Source organism: Siphateles boraxobius, unplaced genomic scaffold (assembly GCF_051911475.1).
Source record: "Siphateles boraxobius isolate OS27281-9 unplaced genomic scaffold, OSU_SipBor_1 77, whole genome shotgun sequence".
In the NCBI taxonomy this organism is placed as follows: domain Eukaryota; kingdom Metazoa; phylum Chordata; class Actinopteri; order Cypriniformes; family Leuciscidae; genus Siphateles; species Siphateles boraxobius.
The window spans coordinates 12,225,539-12,243,289 of record NW_027509205.1 but is presented as its reverse complement, the minus strand read 5'-3'; the positions used below and the strand labels follow the sequence as shown (position 1 = coordinate 12,243,289).

The 17,751-nt window shown below is 35.5% G+C and overlaps 3 protein-coding genes and 1 long non-coding RNA gene across 27 annotated transcripts in view; 3 read left to right on the top strand and 1 right to left on the bottom strand.

The window, feature by feature from the left end:
• kif1b (kinesin family member 1B) overlaps positions 1 to 2,175 on the top strand; it is a 77,893-nt gene extending 75,718 nt beyond the window's left edge. For 23 of the 24 annotated variants that reach the window (XM_077219161.1, XM_077219156.1, XM_077219162.1 and 20 more), the window contains 5 exons: positions 70 to 170; positions 259 to 411; positions 591 to 783; positions 874 to 992; positions 1,668 to 2,160. In XM_077219161.1, the coding sequence (XP_077075276.1) occupies positions 70 to 170; positions 259 to 411; positions 591 to 783; positions 874 to 992; positions 1,668 to 1,710 (609 nt within the window). In that variant the 3' untranslated portion in view covers positions 1,711 to 2,160. Of the gene's footprint in view, positions 1 to 69; positions 171 to 258; positions 412 to 590; positions 784 to 873; positions 993 to 1,667 lie in introns of all 24 variants that reach the window. The other variant, XM_077219164.1, reaches the window with a different exon arrangement.
• A 3,653-nt stretch (positions 2,176 to 5,828) lies between these two features.
• On the top strand, positions 5,829 to 15,255 carry pgd (phosphogluconate dehydrogenase). The gene is made up of 14 exons (XM_077219129.1): positions 5,829 to 5,876; positions 8,605 to 8,802; positions 9,130 to 9,205; positions 9,300 to 9,479; positions 9,568 to 9,633; positions 9,729 to 9,847; positions 10,297 to 10,366; positions 10,446 to 10,580; positions 10,804 to 10,993; positions 12,952 to 13,082; positions 13,271 to 13,404; positions 13,665 to 13,764; positions 14,578 to 14,700; positions 14,813 to 15,255. Exons 2-14 carry the CDS (start codon positions 8,711 to 8,713, stop codon positions 14,930 to 14,932), a joined length of 1,536 nt encoding a protein of 511 aa, XP_077075244.1. The 5' UTR covers positions 5,829 to 5,876; positions 8,605 to 8,710; the 3' UTR covers positions 14,933 to 15,255.
• On the bottom strand, positions 13,657 to 17,613 carry LOC143726113 (uncharacterized). Its single transcript, XR_013198383.1, has 3 exons — positions 17,416 to 17,613; positions 16,580 to 16,722; positions 13,657 to 13,810 (listed from the first exon to the last, which is right to left on the bottom strand). It is a non-coding gene; the product is annotated as an uncharacterized LOC143726113 (long non-coding RNA).
• sst6.2 (somatostatin 6.2) lies at positions 16,591 to 17,744 on the top strand. Its single transcript, XM_077219139.1, has 2 exons — positions 16,591 to 16,740; positions 17,408 to 17,744. Exons 1-2 carry the CDS (start codon positions 16,591 to 16,593, stop codon positions 17,609 to 17,611), a joined length of 354 nt encoding a protein of 117 aa, XP_077075254.1. The 3' UTR covers positions 17,612 to 17,744.
• Positions 17,745 to 17,751: the final 7 nt, after the last annotated feature.

The following is a 17,751-nucleotide window of genomic DNA, read 5'->3' as shown; positions in this document are numbered from 1 at the left end:
TCGTTCAATTTGATTTTTTCCGGTTCATTAAAAAACTAGTTGTTTTTCACGGTTTTCTCTCTCTTTCAGTTGTCAGATATCTCTCCTATGGGCCGTGATCCATCCATCACTAGTTTCAGCAGTGCTACTCTCACACCCTCCTCCACCTGCCCCTCTCTGTCAGACTCTCGGTACAGTTCAGATGTTAAAGCACAAACGATACATTCCAAATACAGTCTTCTAAAAGTGAAGTATCCTAAAAACATCTGTCTTGTCCAGGACCCCTGAAGCTAATTCTCGTGCCACCAGCCCCTCATGCTCAGACTATGAGAACTTCCCCATGGTGCCCATTCTGGAAACAGCCTACCTGGCCCGTGCCGGCAAACACGAATTCCTCAACCTTCTGCCTGATATTGAGGAAATGAGACCTGGGTGAGAGTTTTGAAATACCTGGCACATTTATTTTTGCGTTTAGTCCATTCTCGCAAGGATCAATGTGAATTTGTGCACTTAAATCATTCAGGCTGTGTTATGTGACAGTCAAATGAGGCGGCAGAGACGTTGCTGTAAATAAATATGCTGGTCTGACATGCCCTTCTGTGTTCACTTAGGTCTGTGGTATCAAAGAAAGGGTTCCTCAGTTTCATGGAGCCCCGCTCCAACTCTTGGGTGAAGCACTTTGTGGTGGTACGTCGGCCATACGTGTTCATCTACAACAACGACAAGGACCCGGTAGAGAGAGGAGTGCTGAATTTATCCACTGCCCAGGTGGAGTACAGCGAAGACCAGCAGGCCATGCTCAAGGTAAAGCCTCATTCACTATTTAGAAACCAACTGTTGCAATGTGATATATGTCATCTGAATGCTTAATTATTGCTTTTTGATGGCTTGCAGACACCTAATACATTCGCCGTGTGCACCAAGCACAGAGGGATCCTCCTCCAGGCCAACAATGACAAAGACATGAATGACTGGCTATACGCCTTTAACCCACTCCTAGCAGGAACGATAAGGTACACATCCCAACCTTTGCCAGAAAAAAAACAACAATATTTTTGGTACACCCAGTCTAGTGTGTCTTCACCACCCTTATTTTGCAAAAAATATTTGCATTGGGTAACAAAATATCAAACTTAGGCCCTGTCTACACCTGGTATTAAGATATGTTTTGGTCAATTAGATCACAAGTAATCGAGGGAGACACATTTCCATTTGCACCTGGTGTTTTAATCCTTTAAGTCTCTCTTGTCCACTTTCGACCACTTCTGTCCTGATTTCTTTGAGGGGAGGGTCTATGGGCGGGTAAATGTCTGGGCTTTTGTTTCTGCTCTGAAAGCTGCAAGGCCAGGCCAAACGCTGTGAAATCAGGAATGGTGTGAAGGAAATTGTGCTTGGTATGTTTTCTTTTTTTTGTCTTCAAACCAAACTTGGGTCTTCTTTAAGTCCTGTCTGGCTAGCGCGCTTCCCATAATGTTTATGCATTAGGTCAGGAGGAGGAGAGTAGGTGGTCCTTTGGTGTTTGTTTGAGTATATTCGACCACATGAGTGTCTACACTACGAAAGCAATCCGGTCTAATGCATTTTCGACTAGAAATGTGTTCGAAAGTGGACCAGCTCAAAATGTTTTAGACCTCGCTTGAACCTGTACTTAGAGTCGTCCACCTGACTCTTTCTATGTTTTCCTACAGGTCAAAGCTGGCGAGGAGACGGTCCGACCTGATGAAGAACTGAACGAGCGTACATACATGCAGAGAGAGTGCTCTTTTCTCTCTGCCTACCTTTACAACGTACCAAGTGTTAACACTTCTAAATCTTTGTGGTTCTTGACGGTTTTCTCTTGTATGTAGACCTGTGGCCCTGTTCTCTCTCCAGCAAATGAACTTTTGAGTTCCCGAACACCAACTCCCTCTCCTCCCCCCTCTCTATTGTGTTATTGATTGGATTAATTCTGTCTTCAGTTTTTGTTCTTTGTCATAACTGAACCTCCTTCAAGTAGCATGTTGTAATAGTCTATTTGTGTGTGCACGAATCTTCAGGGCAGGTTCTGCTTTCACTTGAGTTACTCTCGTCTGTGAAGATCATTCTTACAGTGTTGTCTCCCAGGAAAATCTTACCCATGTGGCAACAGCCACAACCCTCAGGAGAAAGTTGGCTTGCTTGAAAAAAGAAATAATAATAAAATATAATATTATAATGTATTATAATATAAAATATTCCATATTTAATGATCAACTTTTTCTGATATACAAAACAAAAACAAATAGCTTTGCTCCAGATATTCCTGAAAAAAAGAAAACGATTTTTAGATGGACCAACGCACTTTTTGAAGATGCTTAATTTTCAAAACGAGACAAAAATGGACCCCTAAACTGAATGTTATTGCAGTATTGGCTTATTGGATTTTGCTGAATCGAAGCAAGCCGTGATCGTTGGGATGTTGACCATGTACATACAGCCGTTTACTCGCCCAGCCTGTTGTAATGTATTTGCTTGACATTTAATTCCACATATCAAGGAAGTAAAACATACCATTAACAAAGTACAGTATGTAATCATAAGAAATATAATACCAAGGAAAGATGATCTCTCACATATCGGTAGCCTACAGGAGTATTCTGCTTGATTTAAACAATTTCCTCAGTAGATTAGGCTAAAAAAATGGTGCAAAAGATTTACCTTAGACACAGAACACCTAACCGAATGAATCCATTTGTACATAACGTTCAAGATTACTGTGGATAACGGTATTCATGGGTTTCTATCCTTACTGTATTACTAAAACACCATTTTCAGGGCTGTTTTAGCATGAAAGATCTGATGGTTTTGCCTCTTCTAAAGACCAAACGGTTGAGTGAGGTACTGATTTAATTGGTTACGGTTTCCAAATGATGGATTCAATTATTTTTCGCTGTTTCTAGAGAAATCTCAAGTCAGCAGGATCATTAAACCAGTCTTTTTTCTTCTTGAGAATTAAGCATCACTTTTTAATATTATTGAACATTTCCATGTATCTCTACTGATTATCTTAACTTATTTTTATTAACATGTGATCAGTGTTTTACATTATACAATGAAAGGCAAGAAAGGCACTTTTCCTCATTTTTATTCAGCTGTTCTCATTTACTTACAGTGAAACAGACCAAGTTTGACACTAAAACAGTTTCATCACTGTCAGTAGAAATTGGGCCATTTATGCAGTTCACTGCAGTGCAGTGTGCAGAAGCAGTGAGAGAAAGGGATGGTATGTGCTCTTCTTTTTTTATTGTTTTTGTTTAGAAAATCTTTGCTCTGTATGTTTGAAGACTTGCAGTCAAAGCACAGGTGCTGAAGTTACCAGTGATTCAGTTTGATGGAAGTTTCAGGCGACACAGCAGTCCTCTGGTCAGACAACCAGCAGGAATTATTGTCAGAGAAACACTGATCACTGTCATTCCTTAGGAAGTCAATATTCTTGCTGCTCATATGTTCACAGGAAACGCATGAAAATGGCTCGGAAAGTCAAGTCCTTGGGTCAGCCAGCCCGTAGGCCTCATCTGAGCTGTTGGATTGTTATGGCATTTGTGAAAATATTGAAATTGAATATTCAGATTTGGCACATAGTGCGTAATGAGCACTGAAGGATAGCTTTTATATAATTACACGAGTTGACGTTACGAATATTTGCCAGGGCAAAGGTTTTTGACTCTTTTTTTTTTACCATTTTTGTTGAGTGGCTTGGTTGACTAATGTGATATTCATAATGAATTTCATTAACTGTATTTATTGTTTTGCAATGTATATATTAGTTTGCAGCTCTTTGCACATAATGTGTTTATACAACTAACAACAGAACAAATAAAGCTTGAACTATGTTGTTGTTTTCTCAAATGGAAACCAAATGATTTTAGGTTGTGGTGTTTTACTCATTGAAGTGGACTTTGAATGTAGAAAATGCATGAATTATCTGATGAAAGAAGAAAAATATCTTAATTAGGGACTGACATGTTGCTGTGCTTCTTAGTTCTTGAAATACGGATTTGACCATGTTATAAGGGCACTTTTTCACATTTAGTTTAGATACGAAGGGCAGATTTGTGACGAGGCCTGTTCATTTTCATTTTTAACATCAGGGAATATATTTTCTAGAAATATAACATTATGTTTGGCTTTTCCTGATGCATTGACCTGTTTGTTTTGTGCTCACTCGTGCATTTTTCCCATGCTGCCTTTGAAGCAACCCTGGCTTTACTGTATCACCCTTATGAGAAGCCTAATGTTTCCAGATGAACATCCTTCCCTCTCATTGTGATGAAACAACAGAACACAGTTCAGTCATTTTCATTAACACTGTACATTATTTGTCAGATTGGCTTCATTTTCATACTTATTTTGTAAATATTTCATGTTGTATGGAACTTGGATTAAAATGTAAATATGTCTTCTGTATTTGTAATAATTATAATCCATTCGCTGTATAGCCTAGACGTGTAATGCATATATCTTAATTCTGTGTATGGTAATCTTGCACCATTGACCTGTTTAGTGAATGAGGTAGAAAAATAAAATTACAACCAGTGCATTAGACGAAGAATGGATCTCGTTTTGTCTATCTTTCCAAAATACTTAGCATTAATACTTTGCATTAAATATAAATTTTTTATCTTGTCTACATTAGTGTCTTAGTTTCAAAGGCCGTTATTTAGTTAAAGTAACATTTCACGTTTCACAATATTTAACATTAAATTTCTACTCAAGATATTTTTTAATGAGATCTGAGAGCAAATGAAACTTTCCCACTTCATAAAGTTCATAAAGAGATCATAAAATAATCCATATGAATTGAGCGGGTTAACCCAGATTTTCTGTAGAGACTTGATCACTTTATATGACGAACAGATTGAATTTAGGCTTTTATTCACATATAAACATTGATCAGCAAACATAAACAGAAGCTCAACCGAACCGACATGCGAGAACAAACCTCATTGGTTCTTGCAGAAGCTCAAACGTGCTGCTTAACACGAGAATGAACCTCATTGGTTCTCGCACATCAAGCAAACATGCTTGACCTTCCATTTACCACAATTGTGAGTTGATGAATGTTTATATGAACAAAAATCCTAAATTAAATCAGAAAATGTTGACTAAACCACTCAATTTGTATGAAATAGTTTTACGATTATGAACTTTTTGAACTGTTAAAATGGTAGTTGCGTAGCTGTCAATGGAGGGACAGCAATCACTCAGATTTCATTAAAAATATCTTTATTTGTGTTCCGAAGATGAACGAATGTCTTCTGGGTTTTGAACAACATGAAAGTGAGTAACTGGTGACAGAATTTTCCTTTTTGGGTGAACTATCCCTTTAAGATGCAAAAAATCTTGTTTTATTAAATAATTGACAAACGCATCTGGGTCATTCTTCATTTGTGGTGGCAAGTGGTGTCCCTCTACTTTACAACAGTTGAAATGAACTTTAAATACCAATAAATTATAAAATGTTTTCATTTTTGTATTCTGTAGGATAAACACAATTTGTGCACTATTAATAAATAATTTTTAGTTTTAAAATACATATTTAATTGAGTTTGAGAGATTGCATTTATAACAAAATATGTATGTTCCCACCCTATCTCAGAGAGATATCATGGAATTTAATTACAACAATATAACATTTTTAACAAAAAAAAAATGGTTATATTATAAATATAGTTTTTATTTAACATGTACAATTTTATTAAATTGTTTTAAAAAATACATATTTTGCAATATTCACGAAAAAAGTAGTGTTCCCCAAATTCATGTCTGTGGTGTTACATCAATGGATGTCGCCCCTTTAAGAAAAGGGGGAAATCTGTTTGGACTACTTCCTGTGTGTAAAGGTCATTGCAGGTGCTGGTTGATCTGAGGGGTGCATGGTCAGTACATTCTTTCTTATTCATTTTCTTAAAGTTAGCTAAATTCCTGACAATTTCATGTGTCGCACTTTGTTAGTGTCTGTGGTGTTATGTTGATAACTTGCAGATTTTACATATTTTAATAAAAAATTTGATAAATGCATACTTATTAATATTTCTAGAATGTCCTCTGATCTTGAAATCATCATGATGGCAGCCTCCATTTTAGAAAAGTCTGGATTTAGGCTAATTTGTCTGTGGTGTTACTGTCTGTGGTGTTACTGTCTTTCCTGGTAACACCACAGACTCTATAGTAACTCCACAGACAATATACCAATAATGTTGTATTTTTAATACAACACACAGGACATCCGTAATCATATAATTACTTGTAATCCTACTCATGATTAATTTCATTATTTTGCTCAATAAACTTTTAATTGTTAAACCTTTTATGCAATATGTCTGTGGTGTTATATTACGTCTGTGGTGTTACTTCAAAACGTATCCGACATTTCTTTCCTTCAGAGCCATTTAATCTTATAATTTAATGTTTTTAGACTGTAAAATGGTTTTAATATTTTAGAAGAAAGACTATAAATGTAGCACAGACCATTTTTCCTGCCTTTTTTATGTATATACAATTTAAAAAAAAAAAAAAAAACTTTTCTTTGGCAAAAATAGGGGAAGATGAACAATTAAACATTTATTTCAAAAAATTATATTTAAATTATCAATGAAACTGAGTCCTTAACCTCTTAAGTGTCATGGGCCCACCGGTGGGCCCAAATCCATTACATATTTAAAACAGTAATAACCTATACTAAACCTAAACTAATCTTGACAAACTATATATAATTTGAAAGCTTACAATCTCTAGTTTCCATATTTGGTTACTGATTCTCAAAACAAATTACAGAGGAGCCGTAATTTATTAATTTGCAACAAGAATATTTTCATACTCCTAGGCGTGTTCAGACCTTTATTTTGAAATAGCAATGAACATGAAAAATCATGAAAGAAGGGTAGAAACCAGTTTGTTTTCATGCCAAGAGTTCAAAAGATGGCAAGCATTCAATTATTTTAGAAAAAAAAGGTCTGAAAATGTTTTAAATATAAAGAAAAAATAATAGATTCACCATTTGTGATGTGGCCGCGAGCTATAACGCACATATGTGTTCTTTTATGTGTTTTATTCAAGGTTTAATTCATATCAAAATCTGCCAAACTTCCAATACTACGTCTGAATAGGATGTCTACTTTATAAATTGTATGAAAATTGTGAAAATGATGGTTCAGATCACTCAAACCACATATGGAAATGGAGGCGCCCTTATATGGGCAGTAATGGAGTCTGGTTGTGACCTAGTGAAAAAGTTTGGTACTGCGCCCAAACAAAATCTTACTGAAAGCTCATTTCTTGAGATATCAACCTAAAATTTGAAACACAACTTGTTCAGATTTTTGGCTTTGATTTTTTTGCAGTTTAAGAGTTGTCCAGGTTTTGAAAATATATATTTTATATAAAATATGAATAATTAATTTTTTAAATCGTACATTTTCATAAACTCAAACTTCTGTAACTTTTTTTCTGTTTCACTTTCTTAATTTATTTCACTTCTACAAAAATCTGCCAAATGTCTTCTTTAAAACAAGACCAATTTTATGTCTATATTCCAAAGGATTCTTATCCTATACCATTTAAGTTTGGAATGTGCATTTTCATGTCTATTCAAAAAAAGGGGGGGGGTGACACTTAACAGGTTAAAGTAATTTATTTATTTATTAATTATTACCTAAAGTTGCATATGCCTGTTTATTTAGAATTAATCAAAATGTTACTTAAAATATTGGTAACACCATAGACATAAGTGGTTGTTTCACTAGTGTTTGATTCAAATTATTTAAAAATCTAAATGTTATTAAGCTTCAATTTTAATTGATATAGAATATTAAACTAATTTTAAATGCATAGCAATACATTTTATTAAAAGAAAACAAACAAGCATTTTTACAATTTCTGCCTCTCATTTGCCACCCCAATTGAAGAATGACCCATCTAACAAATACTAACCCAGGAGTTGAGCACAACAGAACTTGTAATTTTTTTTGTTTTGTTTTGATAAGTCTGATTGTATCATGGATACAATGCAAAATCATGCATTTATTTGCATAAAGTAATATTGGAACATTTTTAATATGGCAATTTTTATAAAAAGAAGAAAAACGCCTATTTAACTGTTTTACATATAAATAATAAATAACCGAAACATAATAGCTATTTAATAAAGTTGATCTACAAGCTTCTCAAAAATGTAACTCATTAGCTATTGGCCTATTTATCATTACTAACTTATTACTAACCTTAACAAGTAACAATTATTTCATTTAGCAGTTTAATATATAGTATTTTCACAATTAAAATTTTAAACCAATTGAACGCATGTAAAGTTTCGCAATTCAGAAGTCGTTATCTGTAAGTGTAGTAATCTACATAATAATTAATCAATTTTATGAAATTTGATACACGTTACGCAACTTTGACCTAGTTCATCACAGAAAATCTATTTCTCCATTTAATTTCATGCCAAAAGCTCGTATCATAGACTGTAAAAAAAAAAAGGTTCGTAGTCTATCCAGTCTATTCGTCGTACACGTACAGCTTGTCAGTTTCGTCTGACAGTGGGCGGATAACATACGGGGAGGAGGGACTGAACCAGCCAATGAACAGCCTCTAATCTCTGCTCAGAGAGCCTCCGCCAATCACAGATGGAGATACGGATGACGCCACGGCCACTGTCATCTGTCAGGCGTGTTCATTGGGAGTTGGTGTAGTGCTTCTGCTCAGGCCGTGAATGAGGAAGTTCATCAGAGACGGAGCTGCAGTAGTGAAATCCCAGATCGAAAGTATCCTTTTAAGACAGAACCAACCTTCAACCATGGCTCAGTAAGTCTGAATTTTACGTTTAAAAGAATTAGTAATATGATATAGAATTTTTTTAGCAGCTTAGCCTGTTTATATTACAATTATATGTGATATAATGTGATTTGTGTAAGTTATTGCACATTATCAGCATTCATTCGATCTATACTAATCTATCTACTTACTATTAAGCACTTTTTCAGACACAGACTTAATGTTGAAATCTCCTATATGGTCATCCAACCAGATTGACATTTGTCATAATCACTAATTTAAAGAAGTTTGCAGTTCCGTAATCAAATATTATTATTTATTCTTCGTCTCATAATCCCTATATTATTGACTCCACAGAGCAGATATTGCTCTCATTGGTCTGGCTGTGATGGGTCAGAATCTGGTCCTGAACATGAATGACCATGGATTTGTGGTAAGTCACCAGTGCAGTTACATTTCTCCATTTACTTGCATAACCTATAGTTCACATCGTGTTTGGTGTTATTATAACTATTGTCGTTCCTCAGGTCTGTGCGTTCAACAGGACCGTCTCCAAGGTCCATGACTTTTTAAACAATGAAGCCAAAGGCACTAAGGTGATCGGTGCCGAGTCACTTGAAGACATGGTGTCTAAACTCAAAAAACCTCGTCGCATCATCCTCCTCGTCAAGGCAGGACAGGCTGTCGATGACTTCATCGATAAACTGGTAAATGTCACCATGAATCGACAGTCCTAGTTTGCTTTGTCACCCTGCCAAAGTGATCAAGTAACCCACTTTTTTCTTTATATTGTAGGTTCCTCTTCTTGAACCTGGTGACATCATTATTGATGGTGGAAATTCAGAGTACAGAGATACAACGGTGAGTTTGTCAATCCAAAACGAGACCGATTAGAGTTTGTGATTATATGAGGTGATGCAGTATTTGATCGAAATGTTCATGCTCCTAACATACAGAGACGTTGTAAGAGCTTGAAGGAAAAGAATCTTCTGTTTGTGGGTAGTGGAGTGAGTGGGGGAGAAGAAGGGGCGCGTTATGGACCGTCACTGATGCCTGGAGGACATAAGGACGCCTGGTGAGGACAAGCATGTATTAAATAATTTCTTCTAAAAATAATGAAAAATAATGATGATATATACTCTACTGTTCAAAGGTTTTGGGTCTTATGCTGACCCATAAAATACAATAAAAACAGTAATATTGTGAAATATTATTACAATGACTGTTTTCTATTTGAATAGATTTTGAAATATCATTTATTCCTGTGATGGCAAAGCTGATTTTTCTCCACATCATCCATTATTCTAATATGCTGATTTGGTGCTCAAGACACATTTCTTATTATTATATAAAAAAAAAATGTTCATGTCACTTGGTCATTTTAATGAATAAAATTATTTCTATATAAATAAAAAAACGTACAAATGTACAAACTATGAAACATTAAAAAAAATGAATACATAATAGTATTGTATATGCACCGGTTGACATTTATGTCATCTAATTTTTATTTGATTCCTTCAGGCCACACATAAAAGAGATTTTTCAGAGCATTGCCGCCAAGGTGGGCACAGGAGAGCCGTGCTGCGACTGGGTGAGTTGATGCGCATGCATGCATTTATATAAGCTGGGAATGCTCTTATTAAATTCTCTGTCTTCTGATATTCCTGTAGGTTGGAGATGAAGGAGCGGGACATTTTGTTAAAATGGTCCATAATGGTATTGAATACGGTGATATGCAGCTGATCTGTGAGGCTTATCATCTGATGAAGGATGTGCTGTGTATGGACCATGATGAAATGGCTCAGGTTAGTCATCAACCTCCTTAAATTACTACACTTTTTGTAATTTAGAAGAACAGTCCCATATCTTGTAATTCTTTAATTCCCCTCTCTATTGTCGTTTTTCTATTTCCCCCTTCCTTGTTTCGCTTGTATTTTGAAATACACCTCACCCTGTTCCTTCTGAAGGGCTGGTATAGTCTACTTCCTCTTGAGATTATATTTTTTTTGTGTCTTGTTTGCCCATCAGGCCTTCGATCAGTGGAATAAGACAGAGCTGGACTCTTTCCTCATTGAAATCACTGCCAACATCCTGAAATTTAAGGACGCCGATGGCACTCACCTGCTGCCCAAAATCAGAGACAGCGCCGGGCAGAAAGGCACAGGGAAATGGACGGCCATCTCAGCTTTGGAATACGGCACGCCTGTCACATTGATCGGTAAGTTGAACTCTTGCGTAATTTCCCCATGTATGGGTGTGTTCTGCTGAGGAGGGTCACTTGGCCTTATAAGAACATGTTGAATGAAGCGTCTCTATAAGCAGCTTTGCTGTTCACCTCTTCAGCTGATGTGACATAAGTGGGATTTTCTGTTCTCTCCTGTGCTGTGGCTTTTGGTGTATGGCTCAGTAATAAGTGTGCCAGTGTGCATTGCCACTGAAAATGTAACATTCATAAATATTTCTATACATTTTTAATGCCTTACAAACTTAATCATTTGGTTATCTAGCATGTGAAATTGTTTTGAATTTGCAAGAATGATTTTTAATAGTCAACTCAAGTCTCATTTATTTATATAGCAGCAATTTTCGTAGTGCACATTGTTTCAGAACAGCTTTACACAAAGGTTTAGATCAGTAATAATGTTTTCTATAGTGCCTTTAGAAAATAAATTTAACATTTAATAAAAAAAAAATACATATCAGATACAAAAATGCATTCCTAATAATAAACTTAATATTTTAAAATATATATATTTCTAGCAGATATAAAAATGCATTCCTAAAAACTATCCTAAACCATTAAAAATCCTTTTAAAAAGTTGAAATATTGGCCTGGACCAGCAGAATTTCTTTTATTATTTTTTATCATGGAGATCTGTGGTGGATTGATGGTTTGGAAATTGTAAACATGATGTTACTTTAGAATTGCTCAATAACAGTTGAACAATACTTGTCAACATTGATGCATTATGTTTTTATAAAGCTGTTTTGAAAAGTAATAAACTGTACAAATAAACTTGACATGCATTTGTAAGATCACTCAGGACATGAGCTTGTATATTTAATGACAGTTAAATGGGTGAGTGTGTGGCCAACAAAAGGCTGTTTGTGCAGCACTGAAGCGTGAGAGAGTAGATATGATTTGTATGCTTGTAGAGAAGGGTTTTGTCTCTCAATAGGCTGCATTCCAGTGCTGAGTTCACCATGACTGGCTGTTTTCCACTTGATTTTTTTTTTTTTCTTCCTCCACTCGCCTCTTCTCACACTTGTTGGCCTTGGGTTGGGTGATATATAATACAAAGTCATGCTGCTTGCAGTCTCTTGTGTTTGTAGATGTGGTAAGATCTGCCTATTACTCATTACAGCATTGAGAATTGCATTACCAGTGTCAACAGTGCCAGTGCCTGGTACACGATACTGAAGCCAATTATACATTGTGACTGGTGTTTCCTGAAGGCATGCTGAATAATGGCTTATTATATCTGCTTCATATAATCATAGGTGAACCTTACCTCACAAAGAAATGGCCTTTTTTTAATATATATATATATATATTATATTATATGGAGTTTGTATAATGAAAATAAAAATATATAGCATAAAAATAAAAACGTTTTTAAGACCTTTAACATTTTTTTTGCATTCACATTATTGTAACCGAGTAATGAAAAAGATCCTGCCTCAACACAAATATATATAAAGTTATTTATTTTTTCATTTCTTGAGCAGGAAATAAGCATATTAGAATGATTTCAGAAGGATCATGTGACCCTGAAGATTAATTATGCTGGAAATTCAGCTTTGCCATGACAAGAACAAGATATTAAAACAGAAAAAGTTATTTTAAATTGTAATAATATTTCAGAATATCACTGTTATACTGTATTTTTTTTATTAAATAAATGCAGCTTTTGTGAGCAAATCTTACTGACCCCAAACTTTTGAACATAGTTTATATAATTGTATTTTATTTATAACAATAAGATTATATTTATTAATTTTTTTAAATTAGTTTGTTTTGGATACATTTTATCGACACAGTATTGTAAAATTTTTTCCTTCAAGTTTCCTCATGTGGTCTCTGACATAGTCTAATGGTGATTCTAACTGAAGGATGTGAGCAGAGATGCAGTGTGTTGCTGGAGCTGATTGTTTGTCTGTGTCTTTCACTCACAGGAGAAGCTGTCTTTGCCAGATGTCTGTCCTCTCTGAAGGATGAGAGGGTTCAGGCCAGTAAGAGCCTCTCCGGCCCCCAGGGTGTCAAGTTCACTGGAAACAAGACACAATTTCTGGAAGATATTAGAAAGGTGTGATAGACATAAAATATAGATTATTTATATCCAAGTTTTATGTAATCATATTTATATTTGAATGTCAATAAGTTGATGTTTAGCACCGTGTAGATTTTTTGTTCTTGTAATTATAGTTATTATAATGTGTTTTTAGGGGAGGGTTGTTTTAATTTGCTGGGTATTTATTGTTGTTTCTTTTTCAGGCTTTGTACGCCTCAAAGATCATTTCGTATGCTCAAGGCTTCATGCTGCTCCGACAGGCTGCTGTAGAGTTCGGCTGGTCTCTTAACTACGGTGCTATTGCCCTGATGTGGAGAGGCGGTTGCATCATCCGCAGGTGAGCAGGCTTTGCTCACTATGATTTTTAAAAAAACCATCATAAGATTATATGCTATACTCAGATAGCTTATTAAGAAAGGCAGTGTCTGCTGAAATACTCAACTATGTAATCATATGAAACTCTGTAAATACAAGGAAGTGGTGATAATGTTTCATGTAAAAAATCCCACATGCACAGAAATAAGGAAACTGTTTGATTTTACAATATTTTAACTGTAGATTAGCTATGAATAACGGTTATGAATCTTACATTGGCAGTGTTTTCTTGGGAAAGATCAAGGAAGCGTTTGACCGGAACTCAGAGCTGCAGAGTTTGTTGCTGGATAACTTCTTCAGTAAGGCTGTGCAGGACTGTCAGGTACAGGAAGTGACCACAAATTGCTCCATTTCCTGTAATAGTGCCGCTTAAGGCATAGAAGAGAAATCAGTGGGACTGAGAACAGCCATAAGCCAGACCGTTTACATTAATGGATATATGAAAAGTGTCCCTAAAAACTAATGTGCAAAAACTGTCCACTTTGCCCTCCAAATATATAAACCATAAATACAGTCCAAATGGTTCTGACACTGTTACTCCACCTTGACTGACAAATTAACCCAAATACAAACCGTGTGTGTGTGTGTGTGTGTGTGTGTGTGTGTGTGTGTGTGTACCAGGGTTTCAATGCAGCATGGAATTTTATCAGTAAATTTAAAGTATAGCAAACATTCTTTTACTAGATAGCAGATCCTGCAATTATTTTGAAAATAAAAATTTCTCAATGAATTTATTCTCTGGCAATATTATTTTAAGACTTATAATTTGAGTTTAAAATATTTAAAATGTATGCAGTCAGCGAAAGTGTAAAAGCAAATCAAACGTAATCCTGTAGTTTAGCATAATTGTAATAAAATGCTGCTCTTGAACGTGTCAGGGTTTGGTGCCAATTTATTTGTTTGAGCTACAATATTCCAACTATTATTTGGCAACATAACAGCATACATAGTCAGAATGCAACATACATGTTAAATATGGTCTTAAAAATCTACAAAGAACTTTGGAAATGTCATTTGAAATGGTAAATGTGTAGAAAAACTGGTTTACCTGGTTTAAAACGAATCTAAAGACTAGCTGGTACTTCAACCATGTGGAATGTGTTTTTAGAATATAAACGTGGGCTGTGTTTTGCAGGACTCCTGGCGTAGGGTAGTAAGTACAGGTGTGCAGCAGGGGATCCCAATGCCGTGTTTCACCACCGCCCTGTCCTTCTACGACGGTTACAGGCACAACATGCTCCCAGCAAACCTGCTGCAGGTAAACCTCTCTCCAACACAAACAACCACCTCTCTAACTTAAGCATTTGTTCTCTCTCAGTATTTATCATTGGATGAGCTAATATCACCTCCAACATTGTGTCACTATTCAGGCACAGAGAGACTACTTCGGTGCGCATACGTATGAGCTGCTATCAAACCCTGGGAAGTTCATCCACACTAACTGGACAGGCCACGGAGGGAAAGTGTCCTCCTCATCCTATAACGCCTAACGTAACGAGTCGTGTTAGGTTAAACAGCAAAAAACATCATCTCCTCTTGATGAAGGACCAGAGCAGCTGATCACATTCCTCCTGAAGAGCTGACGTTCAGCCCACAGTAGAGTTCAAATACACATTTCTATTTATATTAAATCAGTGAATACACTATTTGTAAGCTTTTTTCTTGTAGTTTTATTTTTGAGTCAGTGTTGTTTCTGAGATCCTTCCTGCTGTAGACCAATCATGCTTCGCCCCCAGAGTTCACAGCGTTAACCCTGGATTATGGGTAACTATTGCACTGCATTAGGCTAAATAAAGATTTCAATCCTTTTTAATTAGCTTTTGTCTTCTTCACTCACATGCTGTCTACCGCAAACAAGATTTGCTCTTGCTATTTTTAACAGTAAATACTAGATTTGTAACTTGTTTATTTGTATGTACTTTCAATTTGTCTCCAGGAGAGGGCTAGAAATTATAAAAATTTTTGCAGTAATGAGCTCGTTTACGTTAGTAATGGGTTCAGCTGAGTAATTATGATAACAGCCCACATATAATATACATATATAATATTATTGATTTTCATGTTTACTGCAGGCAGGTTGTAAAGGTTTCAAGTTATATTTCAAAAAATGTTTTCATTTAGTTTCTGTTCATAATAATAACAACAATACTGAAACTATTCAGATTTACATTCCAGCATATTATACTGGCAGAGTACACAAGTTACAGATTGTCTGGTTCTTGTGAAATCTAACAGTTATGTAGCACAAATATCGAAAGTACATTTTTACCATAAGGATTTCTGTTAAGTTTATTGTTTAAGCAAACAAAGATTAATAAATGGGATTATAAAGGCTGTACAAATAAGATTTGCTCCTGGTGAAGTCACACTGGCTACACCTTTATTCTTAATTCATCTCCACTCTGTTTAAAGATCAAAGAGCTGAACAGAGCAGCAGGTGCCTATCGGATATGTGTGACCAATGACGTCACTCCTATGTGAAGTTTTTCCAATGGTCCAGCTATTTGAGAAAGCTTGTAATATAGCATCTTCTCTACAAAGTACTGGAGCAACGTGCAACATCTTAATGTATTGTTTAAAATGCTACAAGAACGGCAGAACATATTAATCGCAGGCAAATGATGCTGACTCATGGTGAATGAGGTGATTCAGCACATGGAGAGCCAGGACAGGAAGTGAACACCATCTTTTGACCCGTCTGCTAATTAATTATGCATCAGCAGCAGTGGGGAGGAGTCAGATTACGCATTAAGTCCGACACAAAAAGAGATGCTGCAGTTTGAACTGACAAATACCAAAGATCAACACTTCCTTTAAGAGCTGATGTATGTATATAATCAAGCATGATTCATCTTTATGCATGATTACGGTTGTTAAGGTGACTTCAAGGGTGCCTTTTAGAGCATGTGGGGATTGTATCTGTTGATGTATATCATACAGGAATTATGAAATAAATTACTGAACATTTGATAAGGATATATACCCTTTAAAATGTAAATAAAATAGAACAGTAATTAGTTTACTTAAAACATGCTTATTTGCCCTCTTAATTAGCAATAACGTACTTTAGACTAAATTAGGTTATTTCCTAATGGCTTTCCTATCCTGTACTGTATCAGTATCTTTTTTGAGGGTACCTTTGTAAAACATGACAATGGGAGCTGGATGGGATAATCGTGGAGTGGTGGAGAGAAGCATGTTTATTATGCGGATGCTGCTGAGCCTGTTTCCTCTGGTCCTTGTGGTCTGGAATGGTGAGGCGTTACCTGTACCAAACAAACTATCACAGCCCAATGAGGTGAGTCTCTAATTTCACTACAGGCAGAACTATTGTATCTGTAGATTTCAATTACAATGCAAATTTTTAAAGGCCATTTGTTTTTGTCAAACTACACCAAACTTTCCTGGGTTATTTTTATATCTTGAGGGTTTTTACAGAGGTTTGTTCATATTTCATTCACCTGATTTATATAAACATTGTATTTTTTTATGGCTGCTGACAGTATTTTCTGATTCATGGAGTGATAAAAGAGATATCTGAAATCCTCTCTGTAAAAACAGTTAACTCTAACATGTCAACAAAATGAAACAAGAATTCTGATCCTGTTATCCAATGATAATTTAATGCAAATCTGTGCATATTTAATTAGATAATGGCTCATTTGCATGTTTAAACAACATTTCAGAACACATGTAATACGAAACAATTATCTTTAAATATATACTGTGATCAATCATGTGGAGAAATAAGGTTGGTAGCTATTAGTTACAATTTTACTCTATTCATTTTTTTTTATTTTGGGGTGTAAATCAAATTCATGTGGTTATATTTGTTAGTATTTCCTAAGATCTAACATACGCTAAAAAATAACTGTACTGCAGTGTTTTAATACCGTTAATGCTGTAAAAATCGATATTGCAGTGGTCTAATACTCAAGCCCTCAAAAATGTCTCTTATTTTCTAGATACTTACCAAAGACCAAAAGGACTTGTTGAAGATGATGATGACAGATATGGCAGAGCTGAACCTCACTAGTAAAGAACTAGCTGATCTTGACACTGATTTTCTGAACAGCACTCTGGGAGAGAATTCTGTCGAAGAACAGCCAATCCCTAAAAATAAATCTCCATGCAAGCTCTTCTATTGGAAGACCTTCTCCTCATGTTAAAACTGGAAAACAGAACAGATACTGATGATATATCTGTTGAAATCTACAGTCCTGCCTTTACAGTTTGCCAATATAATCATACATTGTATTTAAATCAATATGTATCCCTTGGCTTGCTGTTGCTGTATTGTATTTTATGC

What these genes read in the sequence shown, in the direction of transcription:
- pgd (XM_077219129.1), top strand. Translation starts at nt 8,711, where the DNA reads ATGAGGAAGTTCATCAGAGACGGAGCTGCAGTAGTGAAATCCCAGATC. An exon ending in ATGACTTCATCGATAAACTG is followed by an intron (nt 9,480 to 9,567) that starts GTAAATGTCACC and finishes TTTATATTGTAG; the next exon opens with GTTCCTCTTCTTGAACCTGG. An exon ending in CAGAGTACAGAGATACAACG is followed by an intron (nt 9,634 to 9,728) that starts GTGAGTTTGTCA and finishes CCTAACATACAG; the next exon opens with AGACGTTGTAAGAGCTTGAA.
- sst6.2 (XM_077219139.1), top strand. Translation starts at nt 16,591, where the DNA reads ATGACAATGGGAGCTGGATGGGATAATCGTGGAGTGGTGGAGAGAAGC. An exon ending in AACTATCACAGCCCAATGAG is followed by an intron (nt 16,741 to 17,407) that starts GTGAGTCTCTAA and finishes CTTATTTTCTAG; the next exon opens with ATACTTACCAAAGACCAAAA.